This window comes from Oncorhynchus mykiss, chromosome 13 (genome assembly GCF_057628025.1).
Source record: "Oncorhynchus mykiss isolate SJ-2025 chromosome 13, ASM5762802v1, whole genome shotgun sequence".
Classification (NCBI taxonomy): domain Eukaryota; kingdom Metazoa; phylum Chordata; class Actinopteri; order Salmoniformes; family Salmonidae; genus Oncorhynchus; species Oncorhynchus mykiss.
In genome coordinates, this window is record NC_143034.1 from 14,341,996 (window position 1) to 14,356,644 (window position 14,649).

The window sequence follows — 14,649 nt, forward strand, 5'->3', positions numbered from 1 at the left end:
AGTGCACTACTTTAGACCAGAGCCCTATTCCCTATATAGTGCACTTCTTTTAACCAGAGCCCTATTCCCTATATAGTGCACTTCTTTTAACCAGAGCCCTATTCCCTATATAGTGCACTTCTTTTAACCAGAGCCCTATTCCCTATATAGTGCACTTCTTTTAACCAGAGCCCTATTCCCTATATAGTGCACTTATTTTAAACAGAGCCCTATTCCCTATATAGTGCACTTCTTTTAACCAGAGCCCTATTCCCTATATAGTGCACTACTTTAGACCAGAGCCCTATATGGTGCACTTCTTTAGACCAGAGCCCTATTCCCTATATAGTGCACTTCTTTAGACCAGAGCCTTATGGGAATATTGTGCCAGTTGGGATACAGGCCCAGGAAGATGTTCCCTCCCCTCTGTCCTCACTCAAAGATCTGATAGGTCTGGATGTGCGAAAGCAAGATGGCAGAAATTAGACCAGGGCTGCCCAACTCTCTTCCTGGTGATTTACCATCCTGTAGGTTTTCAGTCCAACTCTCTTCCTGGGGATCTACCATCCTGTATGTTTTCAGTCCAACTCTCTTCCTGGGGATCTACCATCCTGTAGGTTTTCAGTCCAACCCTCTTCCTGGGGATCTACCATCCTGTAGGTTTTCAGTCCAAACCTCTTCCTGGGGATCTACCATCCTGTAGGTTTTCAGTCCAAACCTCTTCCTGTTGGTTTTCAGTCCAACCCTAATCTAGCACACCTGATTCTACTAATTAGCTTCTCACCAAGACCTGAACTAGCTGAATCAGGTACTGTATGGTACTGTATTAAGGTTAGAGTGAAAACCTACAGGACAGTAGATCTGTAGGAACAGGGTTGGAGTGTAAACCTACAGGACAGTAGATCTGTATGAACAGGGTTGGAGTGTAAACCTACAGGACCGTTGATCTGTAGGAACAGGGTTGGAGTGTAAACCTACAGGACAGTAGATCTGTATGAACAGGGTTGGAGTGTAAACCTACAGGACCGTTGATCTGGAGGAACAGGGTTGGAGTGAAAACCTACAGGACAGTAGATCTGTAGGAACAGGGTTGGAGTGTAAACCTACAGGACAGTAGATCTGTATGAACAGGGTTGGAGTGTAAACCTACAGGACCGTTGATCTGTAGGAACAGGGTTGGAGTGTAAACCTACAGGACAGTAGATCTGTATGAACAGGGTTGGAGTGTAAACCTACAGGACCGTTGATCTGGAGGAACAGGGTTGGAGTGTAAACCTACAGGACAGTAGATCTGTATGAACAAGGTTGGAGTGTAAACCTACAGGACAGTAGATCTGTATGAACAAGGTTGGAGTGTAAACCTACAGGACCGTTGATCTGGAGGAACAGGGTTGGAGTGTAAACCTACAGGACAGTAGATCTGTAGGAACAGGGTTGGAGTGTAAACCTATAGGACAGTTGATCTGTAGGAACAGCGTTGGAGTGTAAACCTACAGGACAGTAGATCTGTAGGAACAGGGTTGGAGTGTAAACCTATAGGACAGTTGATCTGTAGGAACAGGGTTGGAGTGTAAACCTACAGGACAGTAGATCTGTATGAACAGGGTTGGAGTGTAAACCTACAGGACCGTTGATCTGGAGGAACAGGGTTGGAGTGTAAACCTACAGGACAGTAGATCTGTAGGAACAGGGTTGGAGTGTAAACCTACAGGACCGTTGATCTGGAGGAACAGGGTTGGAGTGTAAACCTACAGGACAGTAGATCTGTAGGAACAGGGTTGGAGTGTAAACCTACAGGACCGTTGATCTGTAGGAACAGGGTTGGAGTGTAAACCTACAGGACCGTTGATCTGGAGGAACAGGGTTGGAGTGTAAACCTACAGGACAGTAGATCTGTAGGAACAGGGTTGGAGTGTAAACCTACAGGACCGTTGATCTGTAGGAACAGGGTTGGAGTGTAAACCTACAGGACCGTTGATCTGGAGGAACAGGGTTGGAGTGTAAACCTACAGGACCGTTGATCTGTAGGAAGAAGTTTGGGTTGCCCTGGGTTACATGATCGAGGGCAGAGGGAAGGGAGAATCTTATTGCTTTAGTGTACACTCTTAGACGAGTGTCTAGTGATCATTCAGCTGTGACAGACAAGCCTTTATTGATTGACACAACACAACTGGAAACACCAAGCAAATGCACACAATGTTGCACTAGTCACTAATACAGACTTGATCACACACACACACACACACACACACACACACACACACACACACACACACACACACACACACACACACACACACACACACACGTCCCCATATCCCCCTGTCTCTCTCTCTTCAGTACCCAGACAGGGCTATGATGGTGGGGTAGCGGGTGCGGTGGGACATGCACTTGTCCCTGTCGATGAGCAGGCTGTGGGTCTTACAGCCGATGTCCTTCTCCAGCACCATGCGGGACTCCTCCAGGTGGGACAGGGAGCTCCGCGCTGCAGACAGCTGCTGCTGCAGGGATGACATGGTCTGGGAGATCTGACCTGCCTCGCCCACCAGGCTGGAGACAGAGAGAGAGAGAGAGGGAGCACAAGAAGGAGAGAGAGAGAGCGACAGAGAGGATAGAGGGACGGGAAGAGAAACCGAGAGAGAGAGAGAGAGAGAGAGAGAGAGAGAGAGAGAGAGAGAGATAAAGGGGAAGGAGAGGAGCTTGTCATCCCAGTGTAGGTGTTTGTGAAAGATGGGAGAGAGAGTGCGATAGACAGATAGGTTTGGGTGTGTGTTTGTGTGTATGTCCGTGTGAGTGCTTACTGGCTTGCATCTCTGTGTGTGCTTCTGTCTGTTTGTGTGTGTACCTGAATTGTGGGTTGTCCCTACAGAGCTCCATGTGGGGTCTGTGTGAGCGTTGGTGCAGCCGGGACTGAGCCACTCTCAGAGGGGCCTCTTTATCATACAGAGCCTGCTGAAGAGACACAATGTTCCTTTCCTGGGCCCCGATCTGATCCAGGATCTACACACACACACACACACACATACACACATACACACATACACACACACACACAGACACACACACACATACACACACACACACAGTGTTGAGTTCAGGTGCAGCATTGCAACAAAAGAAATATCCCATTTATATAAGTATTCAGACCCTTCACTCAGTATTTTGTTGAAGAAGCTTTGGCAGCAATTACAGCCTTGAGTCTTCTTGGGTATGAGACTACAAGCTTGGCACACCTGTATTTGGGGAGTTTCTCCCATTCTTCTCTGCAGATCCTCTCAAGCTCTGTCAGGTTGGATGGGGAGTGTCACTGCACAGATATTTTCAGGTCTCTCCAGAGATGTTCGATCAGGTTCAAGTCCGGACTCTGGCTGGGCCACTCAAGGACATTCAGAGACTTGTCCTGAAGACACTCTTGTGTTGTCTTGGCTGTGTGCTTAGGGTTATTATTCTGTTGGAAGCTGAACCTTTGTCCCCGTCTGAGATCCTGAGCACTCTGGAGCAGGTTTTCATCAAGGATCGCTCCATTCATTTTTGCCTCGATCCTGACTATACTATTGCGCCTGCCCCTGAAAAACATCCCCACAGCATGATGCTGCCACCACTATGCTTCACCGTAGGGATGGTGCCAGGTTTCCTCCAGACATGATGCTGTAACCACCATGCTTCACCGTAGGGATGGTGCCAGGTTTCCTCCAGACATGCTGCTGCCACCACCATGCTTCACCGTGGGGATGGTGCCAGGTTTCCTCCAGACGTGATGCTGTAACCACCATGCTTCACCGTAGGGATGGTGCCAGGTTTCCTCCAGACATGCTGCTGCCACCACCATGCTTCACCGTAGGGATGGTGCCAGGTTTCCTCCAGACATGATGCTGTAACCACCGTGCTTCACCGTAGGGATGGTGCCAGGTTTCCTCCAGACATGATGCTGTAACCACCATGCTTCACCGTAGGGATGGTGCCAGGTTTCCTCCAGACGTGATGCTGTAACCACCATGCTTCACCGTAGGGATGGTGCCAGGTTTCCTCCAGACATGATGCTGTAACCACCATGCTTCACCGTAGGGATGGTGCCAGGTTTCCTCCAGACATGATGCTGTAACCACCATGCTTCACCGTAGGGATGGTGCCAGGTTTCCTCCAGACGTGACGCTTGACATTCAAGCCAAAGAGTTCAATCTTGGTTTCATCAGACCTGTTTTCGCTTTGTCATTATGGGCTACTGTGATGTCATTATGGGCTATTGTGATGTCATTATGGGCTATTGTGATGTCATTATGGGGTATTGTGATGTCATTATGGGGTATTGTGATGTCAGTGTGGGAGAGTGTTGTGTGTAGATTGAGGAGGATAAAAAAAACAATTGTATCCATTTTAGAATAAGGCTGTAACTTCACAAAATGTGTAAAAAGGGGAAGGGGTCTGAATACTTTCCGAAGGTGCTGAATGTCATGAAAACCTTCAGGTCTTCAGATGAAAACATTCCCTTTGCCTGCTGGGTAGGCGCCAATTTCTGTATGTTTTGTATAATTAGAGGAAGGATTGAGTTTTGGCCATTGAAACGACACACACACACCACCTCCACCACCCCCCCCCCACCCCAACACACCTGAGTGAGGTGCAGTTGTAGCTGTGTCTTGGCCTCAGTGAGCTGCAGACAGCGCTGGCTGAAGGCCTGGTCTACGTTAGAGCACTGGACCCTCAGGTCCTCAGCCGTCTCCTGTAGGACCCTCTCCACCAGCAGCCTGAGCTCCACGCTGGCCTGCTCCTCCCGCTGAGCCACAGACAGGTTGTCCTGGGTGAAAGACACCCACGCATCACGGTTACACAGCCTGGGAGAGAGGATGGAGATGTTAACACACTATTAATACACACCAACGTGGTGTCTGAGTTGGGGTGGTACTGAGTTGGGGTGGTACTGAGTTGGGGTTATACTGTGCCGGGGTGGTACTGAGTTGGGGTGGTACTGGGTTAGGGTGGTACTGTGTGTATTATACAGCTACTCACTGGTCCTGTAGGTTGTCTGAGTTGGGGTGGTACTGAGTTGGGGTGGTACTGGGTTGGGGTGGTACTGAGTTGGGGTGGTACTGTGTTGAGGTGGTACTAAGTGTATAATACAGCTACTCACTGGTCCTGTAGGTTCTCTGAGTTGGGGTGGTACTGTGTCGGGGTGGTACTGAGTTGGGGTGGTACTGTGTTGAGGTGGTACTAAGTGTATAATACAGCTACTCACTGGTCCTGTAGGTTCTCTGAGTTGGGGTGGTACTGAGGTGGGGTGGTACTGTGTCGGGGTGGTACTGAGTTGGGGTGGTACTGAGTTGGGGTGGTACTGAGTGTATTATATATACAGCTACTCACTGGTCCTGTAGGTTCTCTGAGTTGGGGTGATACTGTGTGTCAGTACTCATGTTGTTGTAGCGACCACACTGGTCATCCAGACTGTAGGCCTGGTACTTATCAGACCAGTCCAGCTCTAGAGTCTGCTTGGCATCTCTGTTACACCTGATACACACACACACAGTGGGACACAGTGAGGGGCAGAAAGCCAGTGTGAGGGTCTGATGAGGGTCTGGGAGGAAGTGAAAAGCTGAAGTGAGGATAGCCATGTGATTAACTGTTCAGCAGTATAACAGTCATGTGACTAACTGTTCAGCAGTATAATAGTCATGTGATTAACTGTTCAGCAGTATAATAGTCATGTGATTAACTGTTCAGCAGTATAATAGTCATGTGATTAACTGTTCAGCAGTATAATAGCCATGTGATTAACTGTTCAGCAGTATAATAGTCATGTGATTAACTGTTCAGCAGTATAATAGCCATGTGATTAACTGTTCAGCAGTATAATAGTCATGTGATTAACTGTTCAGCAGTATAATAGTCATGTGATTAACTGTTCAGCAGTATAATAGCCATGTGATTAACTGTTCAGCAGTATAATAGTCATGTGATTAACTGTTCAGCAGTATAACAGCCATGTGATTAACTGTTCAGCAGTATAATAGTCATGTAATTAACTGTTCAGCAGTCTAATAGCTTTGGGGTAGAAGCTGTTCAGGAGCCTTTTGGTCCTAGACTTGGCGCTCCGGTGGTGCTTGCCATGCGGTAGCAGAGAGAACCGTCTATGACTAGAGTGGCTGGAGTCTTTGACAATTTTTAGGGCCTTCCTCTGACACCGCCTGGTATAGAGGTCCTGGATGGCAGGGAGCTCGACCCCAGTTATGTACTGGGCCATACGCACTACCCTCTGTAGCGCCTAGCGGTCGGACACCGATCAGTTGCCATACCAGGCGGTGCAGCAGCCAGTCAAAAGGCTCTCTATGGTGCAGCTTTATAACCTTTAGAGGATCTGAGGGACCATGTCAAATCTTTTCAACCTCCTGAGGGGGAAGAGACGTTGTCATGCCCTTTCCACCTCTGTGTTGGTGTGTTTGGACCATGATGGGTCCTTAGTGATGTGAACACCGAGGAACTTGAAGCTCTCGACCGTCTCCACTACAGCCCCGTCCATGTGGAGTGTAGAGGCTCGGCCCTCCGTTTCCTGTAGTCCAGATCAGCCCCTTTGTCTTGTCCACGTTGAGGGAGAGGTTGTTGTCCTGGCACCACACTGCCAGGTCTCTGACCTCTTCCCTGTAGGCTGTGTGGGACCACGCAGTCGTGTGGGACCACGCAGTCGTGTGGGACCACGCAGTCGTGGGTGAACAGGGAGTAGAGGATGGGCCTTAGCAACACAGGGGACGTGAAATTAAGAATACATTTTTTTATTTGCGATGTGTTGCCAGGTTACCATTTTCCAATGAAGCACTGTGAGTAGCTGGACACACGATAATGCCCCACTGTTCAAAAGGAATTTTCAAGAAGGCTAAAAACAAATGATTGATGGATGAACACACACTTTTCAAATGTTGGGTGTGCTAACTATGTTTTTTTGGAGAAAAAATAATAATAATGATTTAACCTTTCTTTAACTAGGCAAGTCAGTTAAGAGCAAAATATTATTTACAATCACGGCCTACCCCAGGCTAAACCCGGACGACGCTGGGCCAATTGTGCGCCACCCTATGGGACTCCCAATCACGGCCGGATGTGATACAGCCTGGATGAATCACAACGTTAGTAAAGTAATGACTGTTTCAGACACGTTTCAGTTTTACAAGTCACAAGTAAGTCTCAAGTCTTAGCACTCAAGTCAAGTCCCACGTCAACACAGGCAAGTCTGAGTCAAGTCCAGAGTCAAGAACGTCAAGTATCAAGTCAAGTCTCAAGTCCTAAACTTTGAGTTTTGAGTCCTAAACATGTCATAATGTGCTCTTCACCAAACGTAATGCCATTTCACATTTTTAACAAGAGTAATAGTTAGTATATTACATTTACGCAAATCATGAATGCTTTTTAAAATATCTATATATTTATTACTTTCCAAATAAATGTTATATTTCCATGGAAATACATGGGTAGCCCTGTGAAAGTCCCCGTCCCCATAGTGATCGACTATCGAGGATCGCTATGAGGCGCAATAGCCCAACCTTGTTTTAGGAACAGCAGTAACATCAGGCAGGATTTAGGCTACCAGCTGCCTAGCCAGTTGTAGCTCAAGTGTGGGTGCAAATTATCACGTTCCCGCACTGACTGATTGTGTGGAGGCTCATTGATTTAACATTATCTTAGCCCACATGATACTCTATTAAAGTAATACAATATATAACTGTCGGCTATGTTAGCCCCGACTTACCGTTATTTGTGCAGATTCAAATGTCGAACAAAGTTGGAAATTGTTGCGCCTCCGTCTGTTACTTTCTTCCCGCATGAAGTTGCAATCTGTTTTGTGACACAATTCTTGCACAATTTGATTGGTTGCTGTCCGATTCAAACTGTAATCCGTTAAATGAAGAGTTGATGCACCGCACACTTTTTTTAATAGCAATTGGTTTGTGCGAGTACCTACGTGCTCCAGACAGTAGGGGGAGCCAGAAGACTAAAACTCAAAGGACACCTTGTTCCCCATATCAGGGTCCCATTTATTAATACACACTGAGCAAAACTTAGACACACAATATGCAATGGGAAACAAAAATGAATGTTTCTTATTGGGCAACTTTAGGTAGTCCATCCCTGTTTGAGTCTAATTTCCTTTTTTTTAGTGCCTAATGAATAGACTACAACCCAGCTCAGCTGTCGTCTTAATGAATAGGCTACAACCCAGCTCAGCTGTCGTCTTAATGAATAGGCTACAACCCAGCTCAGCTGTAGTCTTAATGAATAGGCTACAACCCAGCTCAGCTGTCGTCTTAATGAATAGGCTACAACCCAGCTCAGCTGTAGTCTTAATGAATAGGCTACAACCCAGCTCAGCTGTAGTCTTAATGAATAGGCTACAACCCAGCTCAGCTGTAGTCTTAATGAATAGGCTACAACCCAGCTCAGCTGTAGTCTTAATGAATAGACTACAACCCAGCTCAGCTGTCGTCTTAATGAATAGACTACAACCCAGCTCAGCTGTAGTCTTAATGAATAGGCTACAACCCAGCTCAGCTGTAGTCTTAATGAATAGGCTACAACCCAGCTCAGCTGTAGTCTTAATGAATAGGGTACAACCCAGCTCAGCTGTAGTCTTAATGAATAGACTACAACCCAGCTCAGCTGTAGTCTTAATGAATAGACTACAACCCAGCTCAGCTGTAGTCTTAATGAATAGGCTACAACCCAGCTCAGCTGTAGTCTTAATGAATAGGCTACAACCCAGCTCAGCTGTAGTCTTAATGAATAGACTACAACCCAGCTCAGCTGTCGTCTTAATGAATAGACTACAACCCAGCTCAGCTGTAGTCTTAATGAATAGGCTACAACCCAGCTCAGCTGTAGTCTTAATGAATAGGCTACAACCCAGCTCAGCTGTAGTCTTAATGAATAGGCTACAACCCAGCTCAGCTGTAGTCTTAATGAATAGGCTACAACCCAGCTCAGCTGTAGTCTTAATGAATAGGCTACAACCCAGCTCAGCTGTAGTCTTAATGAATAGGCTACAACCCAGCTCAGCTGTAGTCTTAATGAATAGACTACAACCCAGCTCAGCTGTAGTCTTAATGAATAGACTACAACCCAGCTCAGCTGTAGTCTTAATGAATAGGCTACAACCCAGCTCAGCTGTAGTCTTAATGAATAGGCTACAACCCAGCTCAGCTGTAATCTTAATGAATAGGCTACAACCCAGCTCAGCTGTAATCTTAATGAATAGGCTACAACCCAGCTCAGCTGTAGTCTTAATGAATAGACTACAACCCAGCTCAGCTGTAGTCTTAATGAATAGGCTACAACCCAGCTCAGCTGTAGTCTTAGTGAATAGGCTACAACCCAGCTCAGCTGTAGTCTTAATGAATAGGCTACAACCCAGCTCAGCTGTAGTCTTAGTGAATAGGCTACAACCCAGCTCAGCTGTAGTCTTAATGAATAGGCTACAACCCAGCTCAGCTGTAGTCTTAATGAATAGGCTACAACCCAGCTCAGCTGTAGTCTTAATGAATAGGCTACAACCCAGCTCAGCTGTAGTCTTAATGAATAGACTACAACCCAGCTCAGCTGTAGTCTTAATGAATAGGCTACAACCCAGCTCAGCTGTAGTCTTAGTGAATAGGCTACAACCCAGCTCAGCTGTAGTCTTAGTGAATAGGCTACAACCCAGCTCAGCTGTAGTCTTAATGAATAGGCTACAACCCAGCTAAGCTGTAGTCTTAGTGAATAGGCTACAACCCAGCTCAGCTGTAGTCTTAATGAATAGGCTACAACCCAGCTCAGCTGTAGTCTTAATGAATAGGCTAGAACCCAGCTCAGCTGTAGTCTTAATGAATAGGCTACAACCCAGCTCAGTTGTAGTCTTAATGAATAGGCTACAACCCAGCTCAGCTGTAGTCTTAATGAATAGGCTACAACCCAGCTCAGCTGTAGTCTTAGTGAATAGGCTACAACCCAGCTCAGCTGTAGTCTTAATGAATAGGCTACAACCCAGCTCAGCTGTAGTCTTAATGAATAGGCTACAACCCAGCTCAGCTGTAGTCTTAATGAATAGACTACAACCCAGCTCAGCTGTAGTCTTAATGAATAGGCTACAACCCAGCTCAGCTGTAGTCTTAATGAATAGGCTACAACCCAGCTCAGCTGTAGTCTTAATGAATAGACTACAACCCAGCTCAGCTGTAGTCTTAATGAATAGACTACAACCCAGCTCAGCTGTAGTCTTAATGAATAGACTACAACCCAGCTCAGCTGTAGTCTTAATGAATAGGCTACAACCCAGCTCAGCTGTAGTCTTAATGAATAGACTACAACCCAGCTCAGCTGTAGTCTTAGTGAATAGGCTAGAACCCAGCTCAGCTGTAGTCTTAGTGAATAGGCTACAACCCAGCTCAGCTGTAGTCTTAATGAATAGGCTACAACCCAGCTCAGCTGTAGTCCTTTCCTAGAATAATGTGTGGAAATGTGTGATGACACAATCAAATGAAAATAGAGGATCTTATAAATAAACCATGTATATAGTTACTGCTGATGCATCTAAAATATTCATTGTGACACTAATTGTGACACTCACTTGATTTGATTGACAGCCTGACTCAGCGTTCTCTTCAACAGAGCCTGGATGCTCCTGATCAACTCCACCTCCTGCGGTACACAAACACAACCATCACCTTATTTTCAGATTGGTTTCTAGTGAAATAACGTCTAGGCAACATTTAATAATGATACAAGTATTTCGACTTGAGCAAAGACAAGTCGATGTTATTGTTTTAATCACCTTAAGCAGCTCCTCCTCTACGCCGTCTTTAACCAGGTCGGGACCCAGCCGCCGTTCCCGACAGGTTAGGTTATCCGTGGCGATGGCGAACGGGATCTCGGTGGCGTCCAGCGCCTTCAACAGCCTCCTCTTCTGCCCCAGGAGGAGGTCTGTCTCGGCCACCAGCTTCTCTATGTGCCGCTGCAGCTCCGACTTCCAGAAGTGGATATGCTGCAGTCTCTCTCCCAGGTGCCGCGTCCCCTCAGCTTGGGTGCGCAGAGTCCCGGCCTCGGTCTCTTGATATAGTGTTTTGGACTCATGGCAAATCCTCTCGGCGTTGTTTCGGTCAGTAGCGGCCTGGTGAAGGGTAGAGAAGTTATTGATGTGCCATTCCTCCGGGCTGTACTTGGATGAGCGGTACCCCGCCGTAGCCAAGCCGGAGGAGGGATAGAAGCCCTCCTTGAATGTGGCCTCTGCGTCTGGAGGCGGGAACGGCTCGCCTGCTTTGGCAACTGACCTGCTGTCGAAATTATGTCTGGCCACTAAAACTTCTGAAGACATTTTGTGGCGAATTGGTGATACCTGATATTAAAAACACTGCGATCCGACACAGGATTGTAGTTAACGGAGTCGCAGCATAAACAAGAGCCACACAGGGGAAGTGAAGAATCACATGTTTTGTATTTGCGCTGCGTTGCCAGGTGACCTGTTTCCAAGGAAACACCGTGTAACTAACTGGACACGCGATAATGCCCCACGGTTCCAAATGAATTATCAGGCAACAACAAATGGTGCATGGAGGAACACACACACACACATTTTCAAATGTATTCATCTGAATATAGGCCTATGTTAGGTGTGCTAACTAAATTTATATACCCATTTATATGTCCAAAAATGGATGTCGAAACTAAGGATTGCCACTTTAATTGATGAATAATAATTGTTTTAATAATGTCAATAATAACTTGAACTTTTAACATGACAGTGGCCCCTGTGTTTTTTTTCCCCAAAAACATACATGCACACACACACACACACACACACAAGCATATTCACACCCCTCCAACTCTCCACTTTAAAACCCTTTAACGGAGTCATAGGTCTCTGGTCTATTGATGGGAATCAGAACCGAGTCATAGATCTCTGGTCTATTGATGGGAATCAGTGTCTTCTGGTCTGTGTCCCAAATTACACCCTGTTGCCCAGATAGTGTACTACTCATTGTAATTTGGGAAACACTACTGGTGTGAGGGGAATTTCCTGTTTCACTGGGCTTTGCCACACAGTGATGATGCAATTACACTGAAACTAGTGAGTGACTAATGGGAGTAGTTATTGTCCATCAGGCATGTGTTCTATTCAGTCATGTAAGATCATGTTTTCCCATCTGCCTCACATCTGTGTGCATTCTCTCTCTCTCTCAATTTTTCAATTCAATTTAAGGGCTTTATTGGCATGGGAAACATGTTAACATTGTCAAAGCAAGTAAAGTAGATAATAAACAAATGTGAAACAAACAATAAACATTGCACTCACAAAAGTTCCAAAAGAATAAAGACATTACACATGTCATATTATATATATATATACAGTGTTGTAACGATGTACAAATGGTTCAAGTACAAAAGGGAAAATAAATCAACGTATATGTGTTGTTTTTACAATGGTGCTTGTTCTTCACTGGTTGACCTTTTCTCGTGGCAACAAGTCACAAATCTTGCTGCTGTGATGGCACACTGTTGTATTTCATCCAATAGATATGGGAGTTTATCAAATTTGGGTTTGTTTTTCGAATTCTTTGTGGGTCTGTGTAATCTGACGGAAATATGTGTCTCTAATTTGCTCATACATTGGGCAGGAGGTTAGGAAGTGCAGCTCAGTTTCCACCTCATTTTGTGGGCAGTGTGCACAGAGGATATTTTTGCAGAATTCTGCATGCAGCCTCTCAATTTGGTGTTTGTCCCATTTTGTGAATTCTTGGTTAGTGAGCGGACCCCAGACCTCACAACCATAAAGGGCAATGGGTTTTATGACTGGTTTAAGTATTCTTAGCCAGATCCTAATTGGTATGTCAAATTGTATGTTCCTTTTGATGGCATAGAAGGAGCTTCTTGCCTTGTCTCTCAGCTCGTTCACAGCTTTGTTTAGGCCGAGGGATGTATAGTTTTTTGTGTGCTCTAGGGCAATGGTGTCTAGATGGAATTTATATTTGTGGTCCTGGCAACTGGACATTTTTTGGAACAACATTATTTTTTATCTTACTGATGTTTACTGTCAGGGCCCAGGTCTGTCAGGGCCCAGGTCTGTCAGGGCCCAGGTCTGTCAGGGCCCAGATCTGTCAGGGCCCAGATCTGTCAGGGCCCAGATCTGTCAGGGCCCAGGTCTGTCAGGGCCCAGGTCTGTCAGGGTCCAGATCTGACAGAATATGTGCAGAAGATCTAGGTGCGGGATGTAGGCCTTCTCTCTCTCTTTAGCTCCACACAGTCCGCAGTACCTCGTCTCCTCCAGGGCTCCAGTCCACAGTACCTCGTCTCCTCCAGGGCTCCAGTCCACAGTACCTCGTCTCCTCCAGGACTCCAGTCCACAGTACCTCGTCTCCTCCAGGACTCCAGTCCACAGTACCTCGTCTCCTCCAGGACTCCAGTCCACAGTACCTCGTCTCCTCCAGGACTCCAGTCCACAGTACCTCGTCTCCTCCAGGGCTCCAGTCCACAGTACCTCGTCTCCTCCAGGACTCCAGTCCACAGTACCTCGTCTCCTCCAGGGCTCCAGTCCACAGTACCTCGTCTCCTCCAGGACTCCAGTCCACAGTACCCAGTCTCCTCCAGGGCTCCAGTCCACAGTACCTCGTCTCCTCCAGGACTCCAGTCCACAGTACCTCGTCTCCTCCAGGGCTCCAGTCCACAGTACCCAGTCTCCTCCAGGGCTCCAGTCCACAGTACCTCGTCTCCTCCAGGACTCCAGTCCACAGTACCTCGTCTCCTCCAGGGCTCCAGTCCACAGTACCTCGTCTCCTCCAGGACTCCAGTCCACAGTACCCAGTCTCCTCCAGGACTCCAGTCCACAGTACCCCGTCTCCTCCAGGACTCCAGTCCACAGTACCTCGTCTCCTCCAGGACTCCAGTCCACAGTACCTCGTCTCCTCCAGGACTCCAGTCCACAGTACCTCGTCTCCTCCAGGGCTCCAGTCCACAGTACCTCGTCTCCTCCAGGACTCCAGTCCACAGTACCTCGTCTCCTCCAGGGCTCCAGTCCACAGTACCTCGTCTCCTCCAGGACTCCAGTCCACAGTACCCAGTCTCCTCCAGGGCTCCAGTCCACAGTACCTCGTCTCCTCCAGGACTCCAGTCCACAGTACCTCGTCTCCTCCAGGGCTCCAGTCCACAGTACCCAGTCTCCTCCAGGGCTCCAGTCCACAGTACCTCGTCTCCTCCAGGACTCCAGTCCACAGTACCTCGTCTCCTCCAGGGCTCCAGTCCACAGTACCTCGTCTCCTCCAGGACTCCAGTCCACAGTACCCAGTCTCCTCCAGGACTCCAGTCCACAGTACCTCGTCTCCTCCAGGACTCCAGTCCACAGTACCTCGTCTCCTCCAGGACTCCAGTCCACAGTACCTCGTCTCCTCCAGGACTCCAGTCCACAGTACCTCGTCTCCTCCAGGGCTCCAGTCCACAGTACCTCGTCTCCTCCAGGGCTCCAGTCCACAGTACCTCGTCTCCTCCAGGACTCCAGTCCACAGTACCTCGTCTCCTCCAGGACTCCAGTCCACAGTACCTCGTCTCCTCCAGGACTCCAGTCCACAGTACCTCGTCTCCTCCAGGACTCCAGTCCACAGTACCTCGTCTCCTCCAGGACTCCAGTCCACAGTACCTCGTCTCCTCCAGGACTCCAGTCCACAGTAC

At 47.5% G+C, this 14,649-nt stretch overlaps 1 protein-coding gene across 1 annotated transcript; it reads right to left on the bottom strand.

The window, feature by feature from the left end:
• Positions 1–2,114: 2,114 nt before the first annotated feature.
• tekt4 (tektin 4) lies at positions 2,115–11,726 on the bottom strand. Its single transcript, XM_036948085.2, has 6 exons — positions 10,766–11,726; positions 10,562–10,632; positions 5,338–5,481; positions 4,589–4,811; positions 2,825–2,979; positions 2,115–2,529 (listed from the first exon to the last, which is right to left on the bottom strand). The coding sequence occupies exons 1-6, from the start codon at positions 11,303–11,305 to the stop codon at positions 2,316–2,318; spliced, it is 1,347 nt and encodes a 448-aa protein (XP_036803980.2). The 5' UTR covers positions 11,306–11,726; the 3' UTR covers positions 2,115–2,315.
• Positions 11,727–14,649: the final 2,923 nt, after the last annotated feature.

Coding starts and splice junctions, on each gene's coding strand:
- tekt4 (XM_036948085.2), bottom strand. CDS start 11,305: ATGTCTTCAGAAGTTTTAGTGGCCAGACATAATTTCGACAGCAGGTCA. Junction 4,812..5,337: donor TCAGAGAACCTACAGGACCA/GTGAGTAGCTGT, acceptor CCTCTCTCCCAG/GCTGTGTAACCGTGATGCGT. Junction 2,980..4,588: donor TACAACTGCACCTCACTCAG/GTGTGTTGGGGT, acceptor GTGTGTGTGTAG/ATCCTGGATCAGATCGGGGC.